This window comes from Dothidotthia symphoricarpi (genome assembly GCF_010015815.1).
Source record: "Dothidotthia symphoricarpi CBS 119687 unplaced genomic scaffold P153scaffold_15, whole genome shotgun sequence".
Taxonomy (NCBI): domain Eukaryota; kingdom Fungi; phylum Ascomycota; class Dothideomycetes; order Pleosporales; family Dothidotthiaceae; genus Dothidotthia; species Dothidotthia symphoricarpi.
The window spans coordinates 647,327-665,685 of record NW_022985022.1 but is presented as its reverse complement, the minus strand read 5'-3'; the positions used below and the strand labels follow the sequence as shown (position 1 = coordinate 665,685).

Below are 18,359 nucleotides of genomic sequence, written 5' to 3'. Positions count from 1 at the left end.
GCGCGAAGCATTGGCTGGAGTGGGAAGGAGTAGAGAATGAAAGTTGATTCTTTTGTGAGATGGAGGAATTTGAAGTGATCAAGCAGACATGGTGGGGCAGAGGTGAGCGGTGAACAGTATCAGGGAATATTGCTGGTGGTGAAAGTAGGGAAAGGAAAGACAAGGCGCAATAGACGAGACTGATGTGACAATGGAGATGGGACGCTCACAAACCTCTCACCCCACATTGTATAGTAGAGCAGACGTGACAGCTACAAATATTCACAGGCGTTCTATTGTAAGTCTCCCAAGCATGTGCAGTAGCAAGAAGGGTATCGTCGCAGTCGTCCTCTCCCATGCTGCCGCTCTATTGTCCTCTCCAGCCACGCTCATACCATATCCTCGCTCACTTCCTGACATTCTCCACCAACGCACCCAGCCTGTCTTCGGCGTTCTCCCTCACCCTCCTCCAGTCTGTGTTGTACACCTTCTGGACCACCTGCTCAAGCTCGCGATTCCACCTATCCTTTGCCATCTCGGCCAGTCCTGCGTCGACGACTCGACTTGTCGGCTCTGGCTGTGGTTGCTTGGGCTCGACAAACGCGGTGAGGACGCCGCGCTGCTGGCGGAGGAGAGCAGCTTGTGTGACGCGGTTCTGCGTGTGCATGGATATAGACAGGTACAGGATGGCAGAAGTGAGGGTGAAGCCTCCGAGCTGTCATGCGGTTAGCGGGGGGCAGCCATTCGCACAGACGGGGGCACGCACGAAGCCGGTGGTGAGGCCCATGGTCGAGCGGGAGGGCCGTGTTGCGCGGGCTCTGTGGTGTGTGGATGGGACCTGGCGAGAGGTGCGAGGCAGGCCAATGGCAGGAGCAAGAGAGTCGCGACGAGCCCCTCGGCTGTATCTTGGAATTCCCGCGGCGAAAAATGCTATCTCCGGTGGTGAGGCTGCAGACGAATTCGCGCCGTGGTAAAGCTGGTCAGCGTGTGAGGTCAGCGTGCGACGGGTCTTCCTTCCCAATCCAGTAGGTTTGCGTCTGCCGTTGAACACTGGCCGGCACCGGGAAGCTCAGGCGCTACCGGCATGCTCGCTCCGTCACAACCATGCACAGCACCACAATAGGCCAACCTCTCTCAACACCACAAAATATGCTCACGTCTCACCTCTGGCGGCCGCGACAATGCCCCTGCTTTCGTTGCGCGTCCTGGTCTAAATTAAGGCAACGAGTATTGTCCCGTTCCAGCAGGTCTCGCTCAACCGTGGAACGCTGACGGAAATCTTCACCGACGCCGAAATCCCATAGCATCAATATCGAGTCTAGTCCACCCTGGCACCTACACGATGAATCGCGCCCCAGACCTAGCGCTTTCCACAACAAGCAAGTTTCCAACAGCTATTGAATGCAGTCGGACAACTTCGCCGGTCTCACAGCAACATTGTCAGGCAGGCATACGGATCCGTCAAACGTCTCATCCTATTACACGCCATGGCCACTCATTCCCGCTCCTCGGACGTCGTGTGATGATGGGACGCTTGCGTTACAGTTGTCACCATGTTGGCAATAATGCAGTCATTTTGAATGAATTTCCTATTCTCCTCACTTCTCAGACCTTCTGCTTCTTTCATCTACCACATCACGCGAGCCTCCAATTCAAAGTCTTCTGACTTGAAGTCCCTACTCAAATACATCTCCCACCATCCACCTCTAGATTCACACCTGTGATAAACCTCGCTTCCTCGCTCGCCAAGAAAACACAGACCCCAGCGACATCCTCAACCTCGCCTATACGCCCTAGAGGCACGTTTGAAGTGAACTTTGCACGGTTCTCGGGACTATCTTCCATGCCGGTGAAAGCTGAGAACAAGCCCGTCGCCGTGACTAGCGGACAGACGCTGACGACTCGAATCTTGTGCGGTCCGTATTCAGCCGCAAGACCTTTTGTAGCCTACGTCGAGCAAAAAACGTCAGCAAGGAAGCAGTATAATAAGTGCAAGGAGTGGGGGAGACGAACATTCCAAACAGCGCCCTTTGATGCATTGTACCACACCAACCCGGGTCTCGGCCTCGTAGCACCCACACTTGCAATGTTAATAATCACACCACCTTCCTTTCGGTCAACAGCCTGCTTGACCCATGCCTGACACCCGAAAAACACTCCTTTCACATTGATGTCGAAACACCGCTGGAACTCTTCCTCGGTGACTTGATCTGTCGGCTTGTTCTTGTAGCTCCACCCGGCGTTGTTGACAAGGATGTCGCAGCGGCCCCATTTCGCCGTGACGGCGGACATGGTGGCGTCCCAGTCCGAGGGCTTCGTCACGTCCATTTGATGAAAGGCAAGGGCAGACGGGTTGTTTGCCACAGTGGCTTCGCCGCCTGCAACATTGATGTCGCAGACGAGGACTTTGGCGCCTTCTGCGATGAAGGCGAGGGAGATTGCAGCACCGAAGCCTGAGCCTGCGCCTGGGAATTGTTAGCTTGAAGCTCGGCGGATGGTGGGTGGAGAGGACTGGGTACCTGTTACGATGGCGATCTTGCCTTCTAATCTTCCTCCCATTGTGATGTGTAGTGTGGATATGTAGGTGGTTGACTTGACTCTGTTGGTTGTCGGTTGTGTAGTGTGTATATGTTGGAGTCAAATGACATGTAGGTAGGTGGTAAGACAATGAAGCAGAACAGCTTCTATCTTCCCCGCCACGGTTCCGGGGAAGCTGCCCAGTGGTTCCTTACCCCTCATCGTTGCATCCCCCTACGTATCGGCTACGAGCCATAGCAAGTCGCCTACACGTCTTGCAAGCCGTTGCACAAGAACAAATCCTGACAACCTTCGGATGTTCAACCTGAAGAAAGTCGGCACAATTATAGACAACATTATTGCTCCATGACTGGCGATTACGATGGAATAAGTAATACGAGGTAGCTGCTCTGAACAATGAGGGGCATGGAGTGACGTTGTGGGAGATGCTCGACATCGGCCTCCAACGTCGCTGGTTGGTTGGCTCTGTTGCACCTCCGTTTCCCTTTCGGCTCGGCTCATGGGGATCAGGTGGGGTTGGGGGAGCGATCTACTTGTTGACCCCTCGTCGACGGATCGCTGCTTGCGTCTTGCTTCATGATTTGAAAACCTGGTATTTCGTCTGGAGATATTTTGATAGGGGTTTGTTTGACAGGACTATTTTTCTGTACATCTTCAGTACAAACTTGACTTCATTCGTCTGCGAAGTCTTTAGGTTGCGGGATCAAGAGCTGGGTGTGGAATAACCGATACGATGGGTTCAGCGGGGAAGTACGAGCTTCCGTTCAAGGTCTGTCACGAAATCGATGTACAAGTTAAGTGGTTGTTGACGAGACATAGCTCAACAATCCAGACCTACTTCACAACGAATCCTTCGTCAATGGGACGTGGGTAAAAGCCAAGTCCGGCAAGACATTCGAGGTCGTCGGTCAGTTCTCCACGGTAGATTCGTGAAAGAAACAAGACTGACGAAAAACACCAGACCCCGGAACAGGAAAAGCCTGGATCGAATGCCCCACAAACGACGCTTCCGACGTCGACGAAGCCGTCAAGAGCTCCCACGCCTGCTTCGAGAAGTACAAGAAGATCAGCCCGCGCGAGAGAGCACAACTCCTCCTAAAATGGGACACGCTGATCCGCGAGAACAAGGAAGACCTCGCAACCATCTTGGTGTACGAGACGGGCAAACCGCGATCCGAGGCGTACGGCGAAATCGACTACTCCACAGGCTTCACGTGGTGGTTTGCAGGCGAGGCCGAACGCATCCAGGGGTCCGTCTTCACGCCCGCACTGCCAAATAGGAGGATCTTCACTATCAAGCAGCCGCTGGGTGTGGCAGCTGCCCTGGTGCCGTGGAACTTTCCCATTGCTATGGTCTTGAGGAAAGCGGGTGCTGCGCTCGCGGCGGGCTGCACTATGATCGTTAAGCCCAGCCCTGAGACGCCCATCACTGTGCTCGCGCTCGCTCATCTGGCAGACAAAGCTGGCTTCCCCAAGGGCGCGCTGAACGTGCTCACCACCGACCTCAATAAGACGCCGGAGCTCAGTGAGGCGCTCTGCCGCCATCCGCTGATCAGCAAAGTCACCTTCACGGGATCAACCCGCGTCGGTAAACTTGTAGCCAAAATCTGCGCAGACAACTTGAAGAAAGTCACCCTCGAGCTCGGCGGTAACTGCCCCGTCCTCATCTTCAACGACGCCAGCCTCGACCAAGCTATCAGCCAGGTCTTCGCGCTGAAATACCGCCACGCGGGCCAGGCGTGCATCACCGCGAACCGCGTGTACGTGCAGTCCGGGATCTACGACACCTTCCTCTCGCGCTGGAAAGCCGAGACAGCGAAGCTCATCGTAGGCCACGGGGCCGATAAATCAACGACCATGGGCCCCGTAACAACACCCCGCGCCGTGGACAAAGCCCTCGCCCTCGTCCAGGACGCGCGCGATAAAGGCGCAACGATCCACACGGGCGGCAACAAGATCTCCAACAACAGCGGTGGCTTCTTCTTCGAGCCTACCGTCATCACAGATGTCACGCCCGATATGGATGTAGCGCAGGAAGAAGTCTTCTCGCCCATCTGCACGATTATCAGGTTTGAGACTGAGGATGAAGCGGTAAGAATGGCGAATGATACGAGTATGGGGCTTGCGTCGTATTTGTTCACGAAGAATGTGGATCGCTTGTGGAGGTTGTTTGAGAGCTTGGAGGCCGGCATGATTGGGTTGAATACTGGTGAGTGGAATTTTACATGTTGGATGGATTGTGATGTGTTGGAGTGGTGGCAGGGCTCTTGCTGATTACCGTGATACAGGGAATTCGTCGGCGGCTGAGTCGCCGTTTGGCGGCATCAAGCAGAGTGGGTATGGGAAGGAGTCCGGGAAGGATGTGGCGGTGAATGAGTACATGATTACGAAGACGGGGACGTTTACTTTGGAGGAGCAGGCGTAGGGGGGGATCTGTCTGAATGAGGATGTTCTGTCTTGCATCTGTTTGTCGTGTTTGATTCAAAGCTATGCATGTCCATGGCGCTAAGCTAGCTCTCGCCAGACCGCGACATGACGCTCCAGCCGTGAGGCCTGCTCACCAACTCACCTCTCACCTCTCCCACCCACGCCCTCTCTCCTCACCGCTCCTGCACCACCGCCGCCATGGACACGGACATGACAGACGTCGCCTACGACATCGACATCGACGTCGGCGCCGGCAGTGAGCAGCCGCAGCCGCAGCACGCGCAACCGGCGACGGCCATGGAGCAGCCCGGCGCCGACAGCGGCGTGCCGGCGGCGTACTTCGAGGACCTGGAGCCGCAGAAGCCGTGGCCCGAGTCGCTGAACCTGCAGGGCGTGGGCGACTTCGACCCCAACGACCCGCTGTACTACTCGATGGAGCACTGCGGCGCCGAACCGCGCGTCAAGCAGCTGCGCTGGGTCAGCGACTCGTCGGTCAACCTCGAGTTCTACACGGCCGCCGACGCTGCCCAGGCCCTCGTCGCCCTCACCCACCCGGACGTAGCCAATCCGGGCGCCCTCATCGCCCAGGCCGCCCGCCGCGCCAAGCCCTACTCCAAGAAGCCCGACAGCGTGCTCATGGTGCGCGAGACCAACGCCGGCGACCAGAAGCCAAAGGGCGCCGCTACCCGCAGCAACTACTACCGCACCAACCCGGACGTGGCCGACAACCGCCAGCGGGAGCCGCGCCGCCGCCCGCCGCCCAAGAAGGACTTCCTGGACTACGGCGACCACGACGCGGCCTCGAGGGACCGCCGGAGGAGGAGGTGCGAATTTGGTCTAGCAGCTTAGATGCCCGCCTACTGACGCGCACGCAGCACCGGAGACGAGTCGATGAACGGCGACGCCCAGGGCGACAGGAGGAGACACCACCCCAACACACGCGACGGTCGCGATGGTCGAGACAGCCGGGACAACAGGGGCCGCGGCGGCAGACTGAGGACCGAGACGGACGCCGGCCGCCTGAGAAACGACGTCGACTCGTACCGGCCCGGCTCCGAAGGGTACGTCTACATCCCGTCCCACCCTCACCCACCGCATACTAACACGCACGCAACAGCCCCGGCGAATCGCGCTTCGGCCGCCTGCGCAACCGCAGCGCCTCGCCCGCCTCCAACGACGAAGGCGACGGCCGCTTCGGCTTCGCAGAAGACACGTCCAACGCGCGGCGCCGCTACCGCAGCCGCAGCCACAGCCGCAGCCGCAACCGCCCCACGCGCCGCCACCGCAACCCCAGCGCCGACCGCTGGACCCACGACCGCGCAAACCACGACCGCACCCCTTCCTCCACCACATCCGCCTTCGACACCTCCCCCATGGGCAACCACCGCCGCTCCGGCGCAAAAGACGAAACTACCCTCGTCCGCCACGGCGGCTCGCTGCTCGCTCGCATGACGAAGGATGGGCGGCCTGTTGCGGCGGGGCTGAAACGCTCGCTTGCTGATCGGATTACGCGGGATCATGGCAGTAATGACGAGGGCTTTGGTCGCCTTAAGGGCGATACTAGCGCGCCTTTTGACTCCGCGTTTGAGGAGCCGAAACCACGCCGTGGTCTCGCGGATCGGATTACGCGTGACGAGGGGGATGTGGATATGCATATTCGTGGGCGCGGGCAGGAGGGGATTAATATTCGGGGGTCGGCGGGGGCGGGGAGTGGGAGTGCTGCCGGGGGGTTTAATATTAGGGGGGTTGCTAGTGGGGCTTAGGTTTTTGGTGGGTGGGATCTGATGAGGGGAGGAGGGGGTTAAGTGGTATGTGGATATGGATATGTATATGGAATATGGGGTGAATGTTGAGAATAATACTGTTGGAAAATTAAAAGACGGAGAGGTGGATTGATTACTGGATATTTGTTCACTGCCTGATAATCACTGACATCTTCTCTCCTCTACCTTCTCTGGTCTGTTGTGTTGACATGCATAAACATTCCAATAATCCGACATTCCAAAAACTCAATCAATTCCCCATCCATCCTTTTCCCCCCCAAAAACCTAATTCTACCCACTCTTCTCCACCTCCCCCCTCCCCCCCTTAATCGCCAAAAGATTCAGCGCACTCCCCGCAAGCACAAACCCCGCCTGATCCCGACTAAGCGTATGCCTCGTCCTAACCACCGTCTCCCTGCCCCCCTTCTTAAGCAAAATCTCCACCTCGCCCTGCCCCCCACTACGCAGGACATCCAACAACCCGCGCGTCGCCACCTCATCACACGCATCCAGCAGATCATAATCCGCCTCATTCGCAAACGTCAGCGGGACAATACCCTGCTTCTTAAGATTCGTCTCATGGATGCGCGCAAACGACTTAGCCAAGATGATACGACCGCCGAGGAACCTTGGCTGGAGGGCAGCGTGTTCGCGGGCAGATCCCTCTCCGTAATTGTGTTCCGCGACGACGAGCCACTCCTGGCCTTTATCGCGCCAGCGCTTCGCGAGAGCGGGGATGCTAGACTGCGTGCCATCGATATCGTAAGCGGTGTTTACTTCATCGGTAGCGGCGTTGACTGCGCCGATGAGAGTGTTTTCGCTGATGTTGGGGAGGTGGCCTTTGTATTTTAGCCAGGGGCCAGCGGCGGAGATGGTGTCTGTTGTGCATTGGCCTTTTACTTTGTAGAGGACGCGCAGGGAGGTGAGCTCTGTGGGGGGGAAGGGGGGGAAGGGGTCGAGGAGGGCGAGGCGTGTGGAGGTGGGGGAGACGAGGACGTTTACTGTGGGGTCCGGGATGCCGGGGGTGGGGAGGAAGGCGGGGTTTCCGGTTGCGAAGCCGGAGGAGGGGAGGTCGGAGCCCTTTGGTGGGGAGAACTTGAAGGGTGTGCCTGAGGGCGTGGGGATGCTGTCCGTCATGGGGTTGAATGTCGTTTCGCCCGAGTACGCCATTGCGGTGATGAGTTCAGGGGAGGCGAGGAAGTTCATGGTTGCGCGGTTTCCGTCGTTGCGGCCGGGGAAGTTGCGGTTGTACGAGGTCAGGATGGCGTTGGCCTCGCCCTTCTTGATGCCGTCGGTGCGCGTCCACTGTCCAATGCAGGGCTTTTCGAGATGTCAGTATATATCTCACTAAACACTATCACCATTGGATATCTACTCACCCCACAAGCATTTGCCAGAACGGTCCCGCCGGCGGCAGAGAACGTCGAGAGAGTGTTATCACGGTCGAGAGTTGCTCGAATCTGTTCGCTGCCAGGCGTGATGAAGAAGTCCGCCTTGGGCTTCAGACCAGCAGCAGAAGCTTGCTTGACGAGCTCCTCAGACCGGGTCATGTCCTGGTACGAGCTGTTCGTGCAGCTGCCAATCAGGCCTGCGCCGAACGTCCTAGGCCAGTCCTTCTCTTCCACGACAGACTTGAACTTTGACAAGGGCGTCGAGAGGTCAGGCGTGAAGGGTCCGTTGATGTGAGGCTCGAGTTCGGAGAGGTTGATGGTGATGACCTTGTCGTAGACGGCTTCGGGATCGGCACGCAGAAGGTTGCGTTGCATGGGCAGCTTTGCGATATCTGAGGCTGCTTGGGCAATCGGTCCGCGATGTGTTGCGTTGAGGTAGGGAATGTGAGCGGGAGAGAAGGGGAAAAGCGAGGTAGTCGCGCCGACTTCAGCGCCCTTTAAAAGTCAGCATGTCATAACAAGCCGCTGGGGTGAATAAAAATACCATATTGCAAATTGTCGCCATGCCAGTACAGCTCAGTGTCTGAACACCGGGTCCAAAGTACTCGATGATGTATCCAGTGCCTCCCTATAATGAGTGTTAGTCTGGGACGGTCTGAAGGGTGTTTGCCACATACCCTGACAGTGAGTTGGCCAGCCAGACTCAGAATAACGTCCTTTGGAGACGTCCATCCACTGAGCTCACCAACAAGCTTAACACCCAGAATCTTGGGCGCCTTCAGCTCCCACGGCGCATCCACGAGAGCATCAACCGCGTCCGCACCACCCACACCGATGACAATGGCTCCCAGACCGCCAGCGTTTGGCGAGTGACTGTCTGTTCCCAGCATCATAAGACCGGGAGCAGAGTAGTTCTCCAACACGGACTGATGGATAATCCCCGCACCAGGCGGCCAAAACTCAATCCCGTATTTCTTGGCCGCCGACTCCAGAAAGTCGAAGACTTCTTTGTTTTCCTTGATCGAAATTGGCAAGTCCGCATCCGCGCCATTTTGTCCCTGTTGAATTGTGAGCATGGTGCTCAATATGATATACCAGATGATTCGGTAGTCCAGAATCACATCCCGTTCAAAGCCAAGTCGAAAACACTAAGAAAGGGAGTACACACCACCACCATATGATCACAGTGAATACTCGCCGGCACGGCCGTAGACGGCAGCCCACAAGACATAAACTGCAGCAACGCCATCTGCGCCGACGCATCCTGCATCGCAACACGATCAGGCTTGAGCTTCAAGTTGGCCTGGCCGCGAATATCCCGGCCATTATTGGTATTGGACAGCAGCGACTCCTCCGGGCTCTCCAAATGCGAGTACAGAATCTTCTCCGCGAGCGTCAATGGTCTCGACGAGCCCAGCACTCTCCTCACTTCCTCCAGGCGCGCGAGCAGCTTCGGGTACGGCGGTGTGCGCGAGGCGAGATCGACGTTGTGGGCGGACGGCACATCGTGCGTTGTGGCCAGACATCTCCGGGAGAGTGTCGACGGGTGGCGGAGGGAGGAGAAGAGGTGAGGCTGTTAGGAATCAGTTTTGGCACTGCGAGGTTCGCCGCAAGTGGGGATGATGGCGTGAATTTGAGGGCAGCAATTGTGCGGGAAAATTCAATTTCGCGTCGATGTACTACTCACTCCGCGGTTGGCAACCTGCCCGGCTCGGAAAACTTGCGCCCGCATCTTGAAAACTTGTCTGGGTCGTCAAGGTCGGAGGCGCACAAAAATGTCTACGCACGAGCGAGATCGGTCCGCGGCACTTGACAGCCGAAACTCTGGAGAACCCCTGCAGCTCAGCGTCCAATCATGTCGAGGATGGAAGTCATCAGCGTTTGGATGGCTGTTCACGATTTTGACGGCAGTTGCTCCAAAATATAAACATCTTGAAATGCACGTAACGAATTGAGAGACTAATTCTGTATCTCCTGTCAGAATAAGAGGCTGTCAATATACATAAACCAGACCAGTTCACAGGAGAATATAGTGGTGAGATGACCGAGCAATTGAATTAATATCCCAACTACACTAACCCCAAGTCGTCGAATGAACGCTGAACTTTTGTCACAGATCTAATTACACTGAGTGACTTCTTCGAAACAAGAAACATACAGACCGTACATAACGAGACCGAGCCAGCGTGAGCCCACGGTCGTTTCAAACTGTACTTATCTAGCGGCATGGCAAAGCCAAAGCTACGCCAGAGCATCAAGCATCTATCTCAAGGAAAATCGAACTAGTGTCAATCGGAGATGGCACATTTGGCGAGGCATGTATTCAGCGCGCAACGTTCAAACGCTTCGAAAGACTTACAGACCGGGCGGCGGCGGAACCTACTACGTGTCAGTTTAGATCGAACAACCAATTTGGGAGTACGTACCGCACTGTAGCCACCTGACGGCGAGCCAGCAGGGGGCGGTGGCGGAGGGGCAGCCCCATAACCTGGTGGGGCAGGCTCCGAAGGAGGCGGCGGTGGTGCTCCAGCCCCAGCGCCGGGTGCAGGAGACTGTGTCTGACCATAACCTTGACCGTAATATTGGCCATATCCTTGTGTATACTGAGCCATGACTGCTTGGAAACCGCCGTATGCGGCATAGGGATCCTCGCTTGGGTTCTGAGCGTAGTAAGCAGCCCACTGAGCATACTGAGCATTGTAATCGGCTGCCTGGGCGTTCTGATCCGCAGGAGCAATGGGCGACTTGACGTCGTTCTGAGCGCCATATCCGTTCTGCCCCCCTTGCCCACCATAGCCTCCTGCGCCTCCATAACCATAGCTCTGGCTTCGATCGCGATCGCCACGATCGCCACGGTCCCCGTATCCTGGTCGTCCATTTGAGTAGCTATCCCTGTCGCCAAATCGATTTGGCGGCGGGCGATCCTTGAATGATTGGTAGTCGGCTTTTACCTTTTCGAGAAGCTCATCCACGAGCTGCTTGGCGCGTTCCACTCCTTCGGGACGAGGTCCACTAGTAATGATTAGTGAAAGTAGTGAGAAGCAGAGGAAAGACACGAACGCTATGTGGAGGTACATGGGCTCATCGCTTTCCTGACCGCTCTGTGGCTCCATGAAGCCTGAACCTCGACCTTTGATCTGGACCTTGCAGCTAGTCTCTTGTTGAATGTATTTGACATTGTCACCTCCGCGACCGACGACCTGGGCTCGCAAGTTAAAACCGCTAATGGGTTCAAGACCTACGGAAATCTTCTCTTCGGGCCATTTGCGCTGTCTTGTGTCAGCACATTTCAACACACCATTGGTTGGAAGACATACGCGTCCAAATTCATCACGCTCAAAGTTCTCCGGCTCGCGGCGACGGAACCGACGCTCGTCGACCAAGTTAGGTAGATCCTGTGTCATCATGTCTTCAATCATCTTGACGGCCTTGTCGAGGCCCTCTTTGGACGTGCTGGTAACACGGAGGTACAAAGGTGGGTTCTGCGTAGTGAATTAGTCGAGTCTAGGTCGAGGGCAGTTGTCCAGACTTACAACAACAGTGGCCATGTTCTTATCAGGGTAGTATTCGCCTCGCGTTGTGACATCTTGCGTATGTATAAGCAGACTGTACTAAACGATCAAGTCAATGTTTCTCGGGGTGTGCGTACCGGCGCCTGTTTCGTCTTTGATCTAGATGTCACAACGGGGTCAGCATATAATAAATGGGGGTGGGGCAGCTAGAAGATCAAGTGAGCTCCAACTCTCTGCTAGGAGAGCCGCGCAAACAGAGGGCCCGTCTCCAGCCCTACGACACTGTCTTGAAGAACAGCATTGCAACGAAGAGACGACCAGATCCTGGCGAATCAGTGAACGACAAAAGTATGATTTACCTGTTTCTGAGTTGGTCCTTTGGTCAGTGTGTAACGATTACGCAGATCATTGATTTCAATGTCCTTGATGAAGTCTCCATCCTGCTGGTACGTCTCGCCGGCGATGGCCTGGCCTGACTTCATGTTGGGCGACTTGGGGACGGGAGGAGTAGCTGCCTGGGATTCGTGTCAGCCGTGCGTGGTTGCAGCAACGCGTAGCAAAACATACAGAGCGAATGGGCGGCACGTCGACATGCTGGATGCCTTTCTTCGCTTGAATCTGCGCGTTGATCCTCGCCGCCGCTGCCGCTGCCGCCGCCGCCGCCTTGTTTTTGGTTCCGCCAGCCGCCGAGGGGTCGTCGGAGACCTCGCGAGACTCGCGCACAACTGGGCTGCGCGCGCGATGCGACTCTGATTCTCTCCTCGACGGCGACCTGGAGCGGCGATCCGTGTCGAAGCGCGAGCGTGCGGGGCGTTCGGGCTCCTCGCTATCGAAGCGCGATCGGGGGCGGCGTTCGTCAGACATGATGCGCGTGTTGGGAGTCGAGTGCTAGGGTGTCGTGGTTGGAGTCTGGGTTTAGGCGAGCAAAGTAAAAGCAGGGCGCGCCAAGACACGCGTTTGCTCTGGCCCGCCGATGATCGGGGAGCCAGTCACAAATTCCGGACGGCTCCAATTCACTTTCTGGGGCACTTTGACGCCTCCGCACTTCACTCGCCCGCGCACCGCCTTCAACCTCAGCTCAATTGCTTGCGCTGCGACTGCCTCTCTCACAATGGCATCGTGCCGAGCTTTCCAGGCGCTGCCTCTGCGCAGCTTGCTCAATCGACCATGCATGAGCGCCGTCCGCCAGCAACAACGAGCCTCGAGCTACTCGTCGACCCAAGCCATAGCATACAAAGCGCTCCACCGTCGCATCGCACCGCTCCCCACGGAAGACCGCCCTCCCGCCTGGTCTGCGCCCGCTGCCGTCAGCAGCATCCTCTACGAGACCCCTCTACCGTCCCAAGCTCCACCAAAACGTCATATCCTCAACTGCTTAGTGCAGAACGAGCCTGGTGTGCTCTCTCGCGTCTCTGGAATTCTGGCGGCCCGCGGCTTCAACATCGACAGCTTGGTCGTCTGCAATACCGAGGTCGATGACCTCTCCCGCATGACCATTGTGCTGCAGGGCCAAGATGGCATCGTTGAGCAGGCCCGTCGCCAGCTTGAGGATCTCGTCCCCGTCTGGGCAGTGCTGGACTACACGCAGTCTCCGTTGGTCCAGCGCGAGCTGTTGCTTGCCAAGATCTCCATCCTGGGCCCCGAGTACTTTGAGGAGCTGCTTGCCCACCACCGCGAGATGGCTCAGACGCCCGAGGAGGAAGAGGGCCCGAACATGGACGACTGGACAGAAGAGGAACGCCACACGTATGCGGAGGAGGCCGCTCGTGATTCGTTGAAGAAGGACTTCCACCCAAGCAACCTCGCCGTCAGTCAGGCGCTACGACACAAGTCGGAGCATCTGCGCGCCATTACCTTCATGACACATCAGTTTGGAGGAAAGGTTCTGGACATTAGCACAAACAACTGCGTTGTGGAGGTCTCGGCAAAGCCAAACAGGATCGATTCGTTCATGAAGCTTATTGCTCCTTTTGGTATCTTGGAATCCGCCAGGACGGGTCAGTATACCTTTGCTTTTTCCAGCCAAGAACGTCTATGCTAACCGTCGTGCAGGCCTCATGGCCCTCCCGCGCTCCCCACTCCACGCAACGGAGGATGTCGACCACAAGGACGCCGAGGATGTCGTCGATAGTAGCCTGCTTCCCCCCGGCTAGGTTCCAGCGATGAACCGGTAGAAAGTGTCCCTGAGAGTCGAATATGTGCAAGTGGTGTGATTTATGTGTAAGACTTACTTCAGTTTGGCGTTCAAAAGGACAATCTGATTAACTCGTCCATATGCTGGCGACTCAACGCTGCATGCACTTGACCCTCTTCCCACAGACTTGCCAAATGACTTTTGAACATGTGTCCACGGTGAAACTATACACATTGGAGTGACACAAGGCTTGCGCCTGCATATACCACATTGCGACAGGTGCTCCATGCTCCGGCTCAAAGAGGTAAATTTTACGGAGCCAATCAAGAAGACGTTCATGCATGTTCCTAGTCGGTCAGCCACTGCAGCAAAACTAAAGTTCTTCTGGCAGGTAAGCACACGACATCCTCGTATGCGTCGTGATATCCTGCGAACGCTTTGTGTTGAACATAAAGTGTGGTACCCCATCTGGAGACCAACATTGCGACCCTGATATAGTTTGCTGATCTTATCCTCATGGATACTGACGTGCATCGAGCCGGACCACGTTTGCGATGGGATGGAGAAGGATGGATGGCGAGGTGGGTCAGAGGATGCAAGCGATCAGACTTGGATGAAAGTTCTGAACTCAACAACCAGTAGCGTTTTATTCGTGTCATACGGTTGCAACAGCACTGAAGTTTTTGTATGGATAACTTCCTTCGACAGCTGACTGTGTCTTAGTGTTGAGAAATTCTCGTGTTGATGCATATGGAGGGCCATCACGAATGCTCATAGGTAGTCGGAGGAATCCTCCGACAGCAAGGCGTTTGATCCTTGAACTGTTCTGCAGACAACAGCTCTCACTTGGAGCAAGAATTGTCGCTCTGACGAAGTGGTGTTATACGCAGAGTTGTATGTCTTTAGCTGTGTGGTGAATTCCAAGTTCGCAAATACGAGGTGCAAAGCAAGGTCCAATACTCCCACTCCGGATTGTTGGTTGCCAAGCGAAGAATCAGGAATGATCTCCGCGGGCGGTTTCGTGCAGCAAGAACTTGCTTGTGCCGCTGCGGCAGCACGAAACAAGCCACGGGTATTGGCCGATGTCATTTCCTCCTTCATCTTGTCACCTACAAGTGTGATAGAGTTTATATACAAGCGCGTGTCGCTGTCTCACTCGTTGTTTGTGTCTTCATCGTTTACGCGGTGCTTCGTCAGCCACAACAGTCCCACATCTACGTCACCCGCAGTGACATCTCGGCAGTGGATCTCTCACAATCTCACATTGCGCATTGCCATCGCTCTCCAGTCGCAGCACACGGTGAGCCCTCCGTCATACGCATCTCCTTATCCATAATTGCGCCGGCTGCAATCAAACGGTCACAGTGCTATCTTGTTTCTCAATCTGACATATCTATAGTTTGGTCGCCTCCGTCGCGTAACAACGCGCAAAGATACTCACTTTCTCAATCGAAACCTACCGTTTGGTTCTTATACAACATCATAGGATATGAAGTACGGTGATACCTTGCGCCAAAGGTCAATTCCGGAATGGGGCCATTGTGAGTAGTGCCGGCATACCTCCGCTAACAATTCGGTCACAGACTAACAACAACGCGACCCAGACAACATCGACTACGACTACCTCAAAGACCTCATCAAGCACCACACCACACCGGGCACGAATAGGGCCGTGTCCATCCCAGGCCAGGGCGGAACCAGCGAGCGAGTCTTCGGCGATACCTTTTTGAAAGTCCTACAGACCCAACACGACCGCATCAATCTCTTCGTGCGGAGTAAGAGTGGAGAAATTGAGAGGAGGTTAGATCACATAAGCAACACACTGGACCAGCAACGCGCAAAGCGACCCAGTGATACGCCAGGCGCTCGACTTCCTATCAGAACAGTAGAGAGATATGCGAAGATAGATGCGGATGTAGCCAAGTACGCAATTCTCCTTGCTTTGGGCATTGCTGGTATTTAGTCGCTAACATGAGACAGGATCGCCGAAGAAATACGCTCACTCTCGCGCTTTCAAGTAGCTCAGCGAACAGGCTTCACAAAGATACTAAAAAAATACAGACGTTGGACGAAGGATAGAGAGCTCGATTACACCTTCAAGCAAGATATCAGTAGCCGTCCAGACAGTTTCTTTCAGCTGAATCTAGGATACCTGCTCGATCAATACATTGATGTTCTCGACACGCTTCGCTCAATCTTTGACGGCGATGGGGCATCTGCGCCTCACAATGAGAATACTAACGCCCAATCGCCCGCTGCGCGTCTCTCTAAGATCATTGCGCAGGGAGATACACTAGACCTCGATCTGGCTTTGTCTTCAGTCCCATTAGGTGATGGTGGGAACAAGGCAACGTATTGGATCCATCCCGAAAATGTTGATCAGGTCCGGATTTTACTACATCAACATATGCGCCTTTTCACTGGCAACAGCAAAAACCGGTCCCGCAAAAATCATGCCTATGCGCCAACCAGCCGTCAGTCCTCGAGCACAAATCTTGATAAACACTCTGAAAAAGATGACGACGTCAGTCTTGTCGTTTTGGACTATGCAGAATCATTTGCTATGAAACAAAACGCAAGCACGATTGGTTCTAGCGAGGCTACCAAGGGAAATATCGGGATCAAAGCTGCTGGCAATGTGCGATGCGTCTCGTCTAGTGATGCGGCAGTAGTCATCCGCGCTGGTACAGATCTGCAGGAACAGCTGTCGGACAAAGTAATGACAGCGAGATTGAAGCGTAATTTCGTGCCAACCTTTTTGGACACTTCGACTCAGATACCTGCTGAGAAGCTGTTAGAGAACCAGACGAAATCAAAAGCTAATGTTGCTCAAGACCCATCCGCTGTCCGACAGTGGCTGACGGAGCATAAAGATATCAAGCCCATCGCTGGTATCGTTTCAAAACGCACAAGATTTGTCGGACTCCACAACAACTACATGGGAGGGAGTTGGGCAACCTTGGACAGGGATGTGTTTATGAAGGACTCCCTCCACAAGGATTTGGAGAAGGATGACTGGGCACTCGCAGCAAGATCAAGGTCGATCGAGTTTCCTCATGCTATTCTCGAGGTTCGTCGAGAAAGCAGTCAGGCAACATCACTCATTCCAATTTTGGATGGAAGTCATTTGGTATGTGTGGATTCATCACTCTGCTCACATCCTTTTCTAACATGTGCAGGTTGAACGTGTTCGTGGATTTTCTGTGGAAACACATGCCGTGTGGACATGCTGCAAGCCGAATTCTATGACGGCACCAATATGGGTAAGTTAGCATTTTCCCTTTGTTTTGCGAGAAACATCGAATAGTTTGTGCATCAACAAACTGCTAGAATCATCTCGAGACACTATGATCAGTTATCTAACACAAAATAGATGCCTCTCTTGGACAAGGATATTCGAAAGTTACCTGAACCAGCCAGAAAGCGTAGTCGCAAGACAGGAAGCAGTAACAGCGGCTCTCACTGCGACTCTTCTGCTCTTGCATCCGCGTCCAACACTTCGGTTGATGGACAATCGAGTCCTCTACATTCCCGTGCGGAAGAATCCTCCTCAACTTCAGTATATGATTTCGTGGATCCGCCGTCACTCCAGGCCTTTAGAAAGAAACATCGCAAGCCATATTCTGACTATCCCCCACCAATTGTCCATGCAGATGCGGAACCCGAGCAGCGCTACTGGAATGAGTATGATCATCCCGAAGACGAGGAGGAAGGGTATTTTATATACGTCGACCCAAACGCTACAGTCAAATTTCCCGGTCAGGAGATTATCGAAGCATGGGTGAAGTCGACGAAAAAGCTGTTCGGTATGAGCGACCGAGCTGATGAGGAATCACTGCTCTCCGCGGCCGATGATGCGACAACGGACGACGAAGATACCGTAGATCAATCGCCTGTCGGTGCATCGAGAACGTACGGAACAATATCCTCCGGCAAGCGTAAGCCGTCGCACGGGAGCTACTTCAGTGGTCTCTTCCGTTCGTTACGCGATCCTCACCACGACGCCGAAGTCCTCCAGGAGCGGAGATCGCTGCTCACTGAGCTGGAAACTCGACAGCACAAGGCTGAGATGACGAAGCTGCGGTTTTACTGTACTTCTCTTGCCACGGCCGTTGTCATCGACCTCATTCTGAGCCTCATGACGATGACGAGTCGCAAGAAGGAGCGTGGCGTTGTTGACGTGGGAGTTATTTTCGGCACAGTCAGTACGATGCTGTTGTGCATTGTTGCAGTGCTCAGTATGCGCACGAGAAATGAGAAGTTGGGGTGGGTGCATCAAAGTGCTGTCTGGGCGATTGTTGCGGCGGTTCTGGGGTTGGATATCTTGCTGTTGTTGTGGGTATTGCGGGTGTAATGGGGGAGGATCTAATGATTGGCAGGGTCTTCTGATTCTTAGCGTTTTTGTTGTTGTATATTATTATCCTTTCGCTTTATCGGTAATTTGGATGGACATTTGAGACGATTGGGGCACGATTGGCCCTGGGAGCGGGATTTGCAGCTGGAATCTGCACACCGTCGAGACGCGCTAGATAATTTATACCTAAAGTCGAGAAGACAATTACCTCAAACAAGGCATGATTCATGTGGCTCGACTTTGGTATATCACTAAGCAACA

The 18,359-nt window shown here is 54.9% G+C and overlaps 8 protein-coding genes across 8 annotated transcripts; 4 read left to right on the top strand and 4 right to left on the bottom strand.

The window, feature by feature from the left end:
* Positions 1-58: 58 nt before the first annotated feature.
* On the bottom strand, positions 59-1,048 carry P153DRAFT_368614 (uncharacterized protein). Its single transcript, XM_033668555.1, has 2 exons — positions 746-1,048; positions 59-694 (listed from the first exon to the last, which is right to left on the bottom strand). Exons 1-2 carry the CDS (start codon positions 764-766, stop codon positions 386-388), a joined length of 330 nt encoding a protein of 109 aa, XP_033521692.1. The 5' UTR covers positions 767-1,048; the 3' UTR covers positions 59-385.
* A 604-nt stretch (positions 1,049-1,652) lies between these two features.
* On the bottom strand, positions 1,653-2,634 carry P153DRAFT_63634 (3-ketoacyl-reductase-like protein). The gene is made up of 3 exons (XM_033673314.1): positions 2,499-2,634; positions 1,993-2,444; positions 1,653-1,926 (listed from the first exon to the last, which is right to left on the bottom strand). The coding sequence occupies exons 1-3, from the start codon at positions 2,536-2,538 to the stop codon at positions 1,660-1,662; spliced, it is 759 nt and encodes a 252-aa protein (XP_033521691.1). The 5' UTR covers positions 2,539-2,634; the 3' UTR covers positions 1,653-1,659.
* Positions 2,635-3,187: 553 nt separating this feature from the next.
* P153DRAFT_368611 (aldehyde dehydrogenase) lies at positions 3,188-5,070 on the top strand. Its single transcript, XM_033668554.1, has 4 exons — positions 3,188-3,286; positions 3,337-3,424; positions 3,479-4,726; positions 4,806-5,070. Exons 1-4 carry the CDS (start codon positions 3,251-3,253, stop codon positions 4,940-4,942), a joined length of 1,509 nt encoding a protein of 502 aa, XP_033521690.1. The 5' UTR covers positions 3,188-3,250; the 3' UTR covers positions 4,943-5,070.
* On the top strand, positions 5,054-6,707 carry P153DRAFT_320945 (uncharacterized protein; the record flags this gene model as incomplete). Its single annotated transcript, XM_033665129.1, has 3 exons — positions 5,054-5,768; positions 5,820-6,005; positions 6,062-6,707. Exons 1-3 carry the CDS (start codon positions 5,143-5,145, stop codon positions 6,705-6,707), a joined length of 1,458 nt encoding a protein of 485 aa, XP_033521689.1. The 5' UTR covers positions 5,054-5,142.
* Positions 6,708-6,998: 291 nt separating this feature from the next.
* On the bottom strand, positions 6,999-9,853 carry P153DRAFT_398648 (mitochondrial aconitate hydratase-like protein; the record flags this gene model as incomplete). Its single annotated transcript, XM_033671661.1, has 6 exons — positions 9,786-9,853; positions 9,267-9,671; positions 8,776-9,156; positions 8,643-8,726; positions 8,087-8,593; positions 6,999-8,027 (listed from the first exon to the last, which is right to left on the bottom strand). The coding sequence occupies exons 1-6, from the start codon at positions 9,828-9,830 to the stop codon at positions 6,999-7,001; spliced, it is 2,451 nt and encodes an 816-aa protein (XP_033521688.1). The 5' UTR covers positions 9,831-9,853.
* Positions 9,854-10,134: 281 nt separating this feature from the next.
* P153DRAFT_368610 (uncharacterized protein) lies at positions 10,135-12,496 on the bottom strand. The gene is made up of 8 exons (XM_033668553.1): positions 12,178-12,496; positions 11,970-12,125; positions 11,748-11,769; positions 11,632-11,684; positions 11,416-11,580; positions 11,159-11,367; positions 10,525-11,110; positions 10,135-10,477 (listed from the first exon to the last, which is right to left on the bottom strand). Exons 1-8 carry the CDS (start codon positions 12,472-12,474, stop codon positions 10,454-10,456), a joined length of 1,512 nt encoding a protein of 503 aa, XP_033521687.1. The 5' UTR covers positions 12,475-12,496; the 3' UTR covers positions 10,135-10,453.
* A 115-nt stretch (positions 12,497-12,611) lies between these two features.
* Positions 12,612-13,925, top strand: P153DRAFT_368608 (mitochondrial acetolactate synthase-like protein small subunit). The gene is made up of 2 exons (XM_033668552.1): positions 12,612-13,607; positions 13,663-13,925. Exons 1-2 carry the CDS (start codon positions 12,722-12,724, stop codon positions 13,761-13,763), a joined length of 987 nt encoding a protein of 328 aa, XP_033521686.1. The 5' UTR covers positions 12,612-12,721; the 3' UTR covers positions 13,764-13,925.
* A 1,027-nt stretch (positions 13,926-14,952) lies between these two features.
* On the top strand, positions 14,953-18,317 carry P153DRAFT_424563 (uncharacterized protein). The gene is made up of 5 exons (XM_033672493.1): positions 14,953-15,285; positions 15,349-15,667; positions 15,725-16,874; positions 16,924-17,007; positions 17,118-18,317. The coding sequence occupies exons 1-5, from the start codon at positions 15,234-15,236 to the stop codon at positions 18,096-18,098; spliced, it is 2,586 nt and encodes an 861-aa protein (XP_033521685.1). The 5' UTR covers positions 14,953-15,233; the 3' UTR covers positions 18,099-18,317.
* Positions 18,318-18,359: the final 42 nt, after the last annotated feature.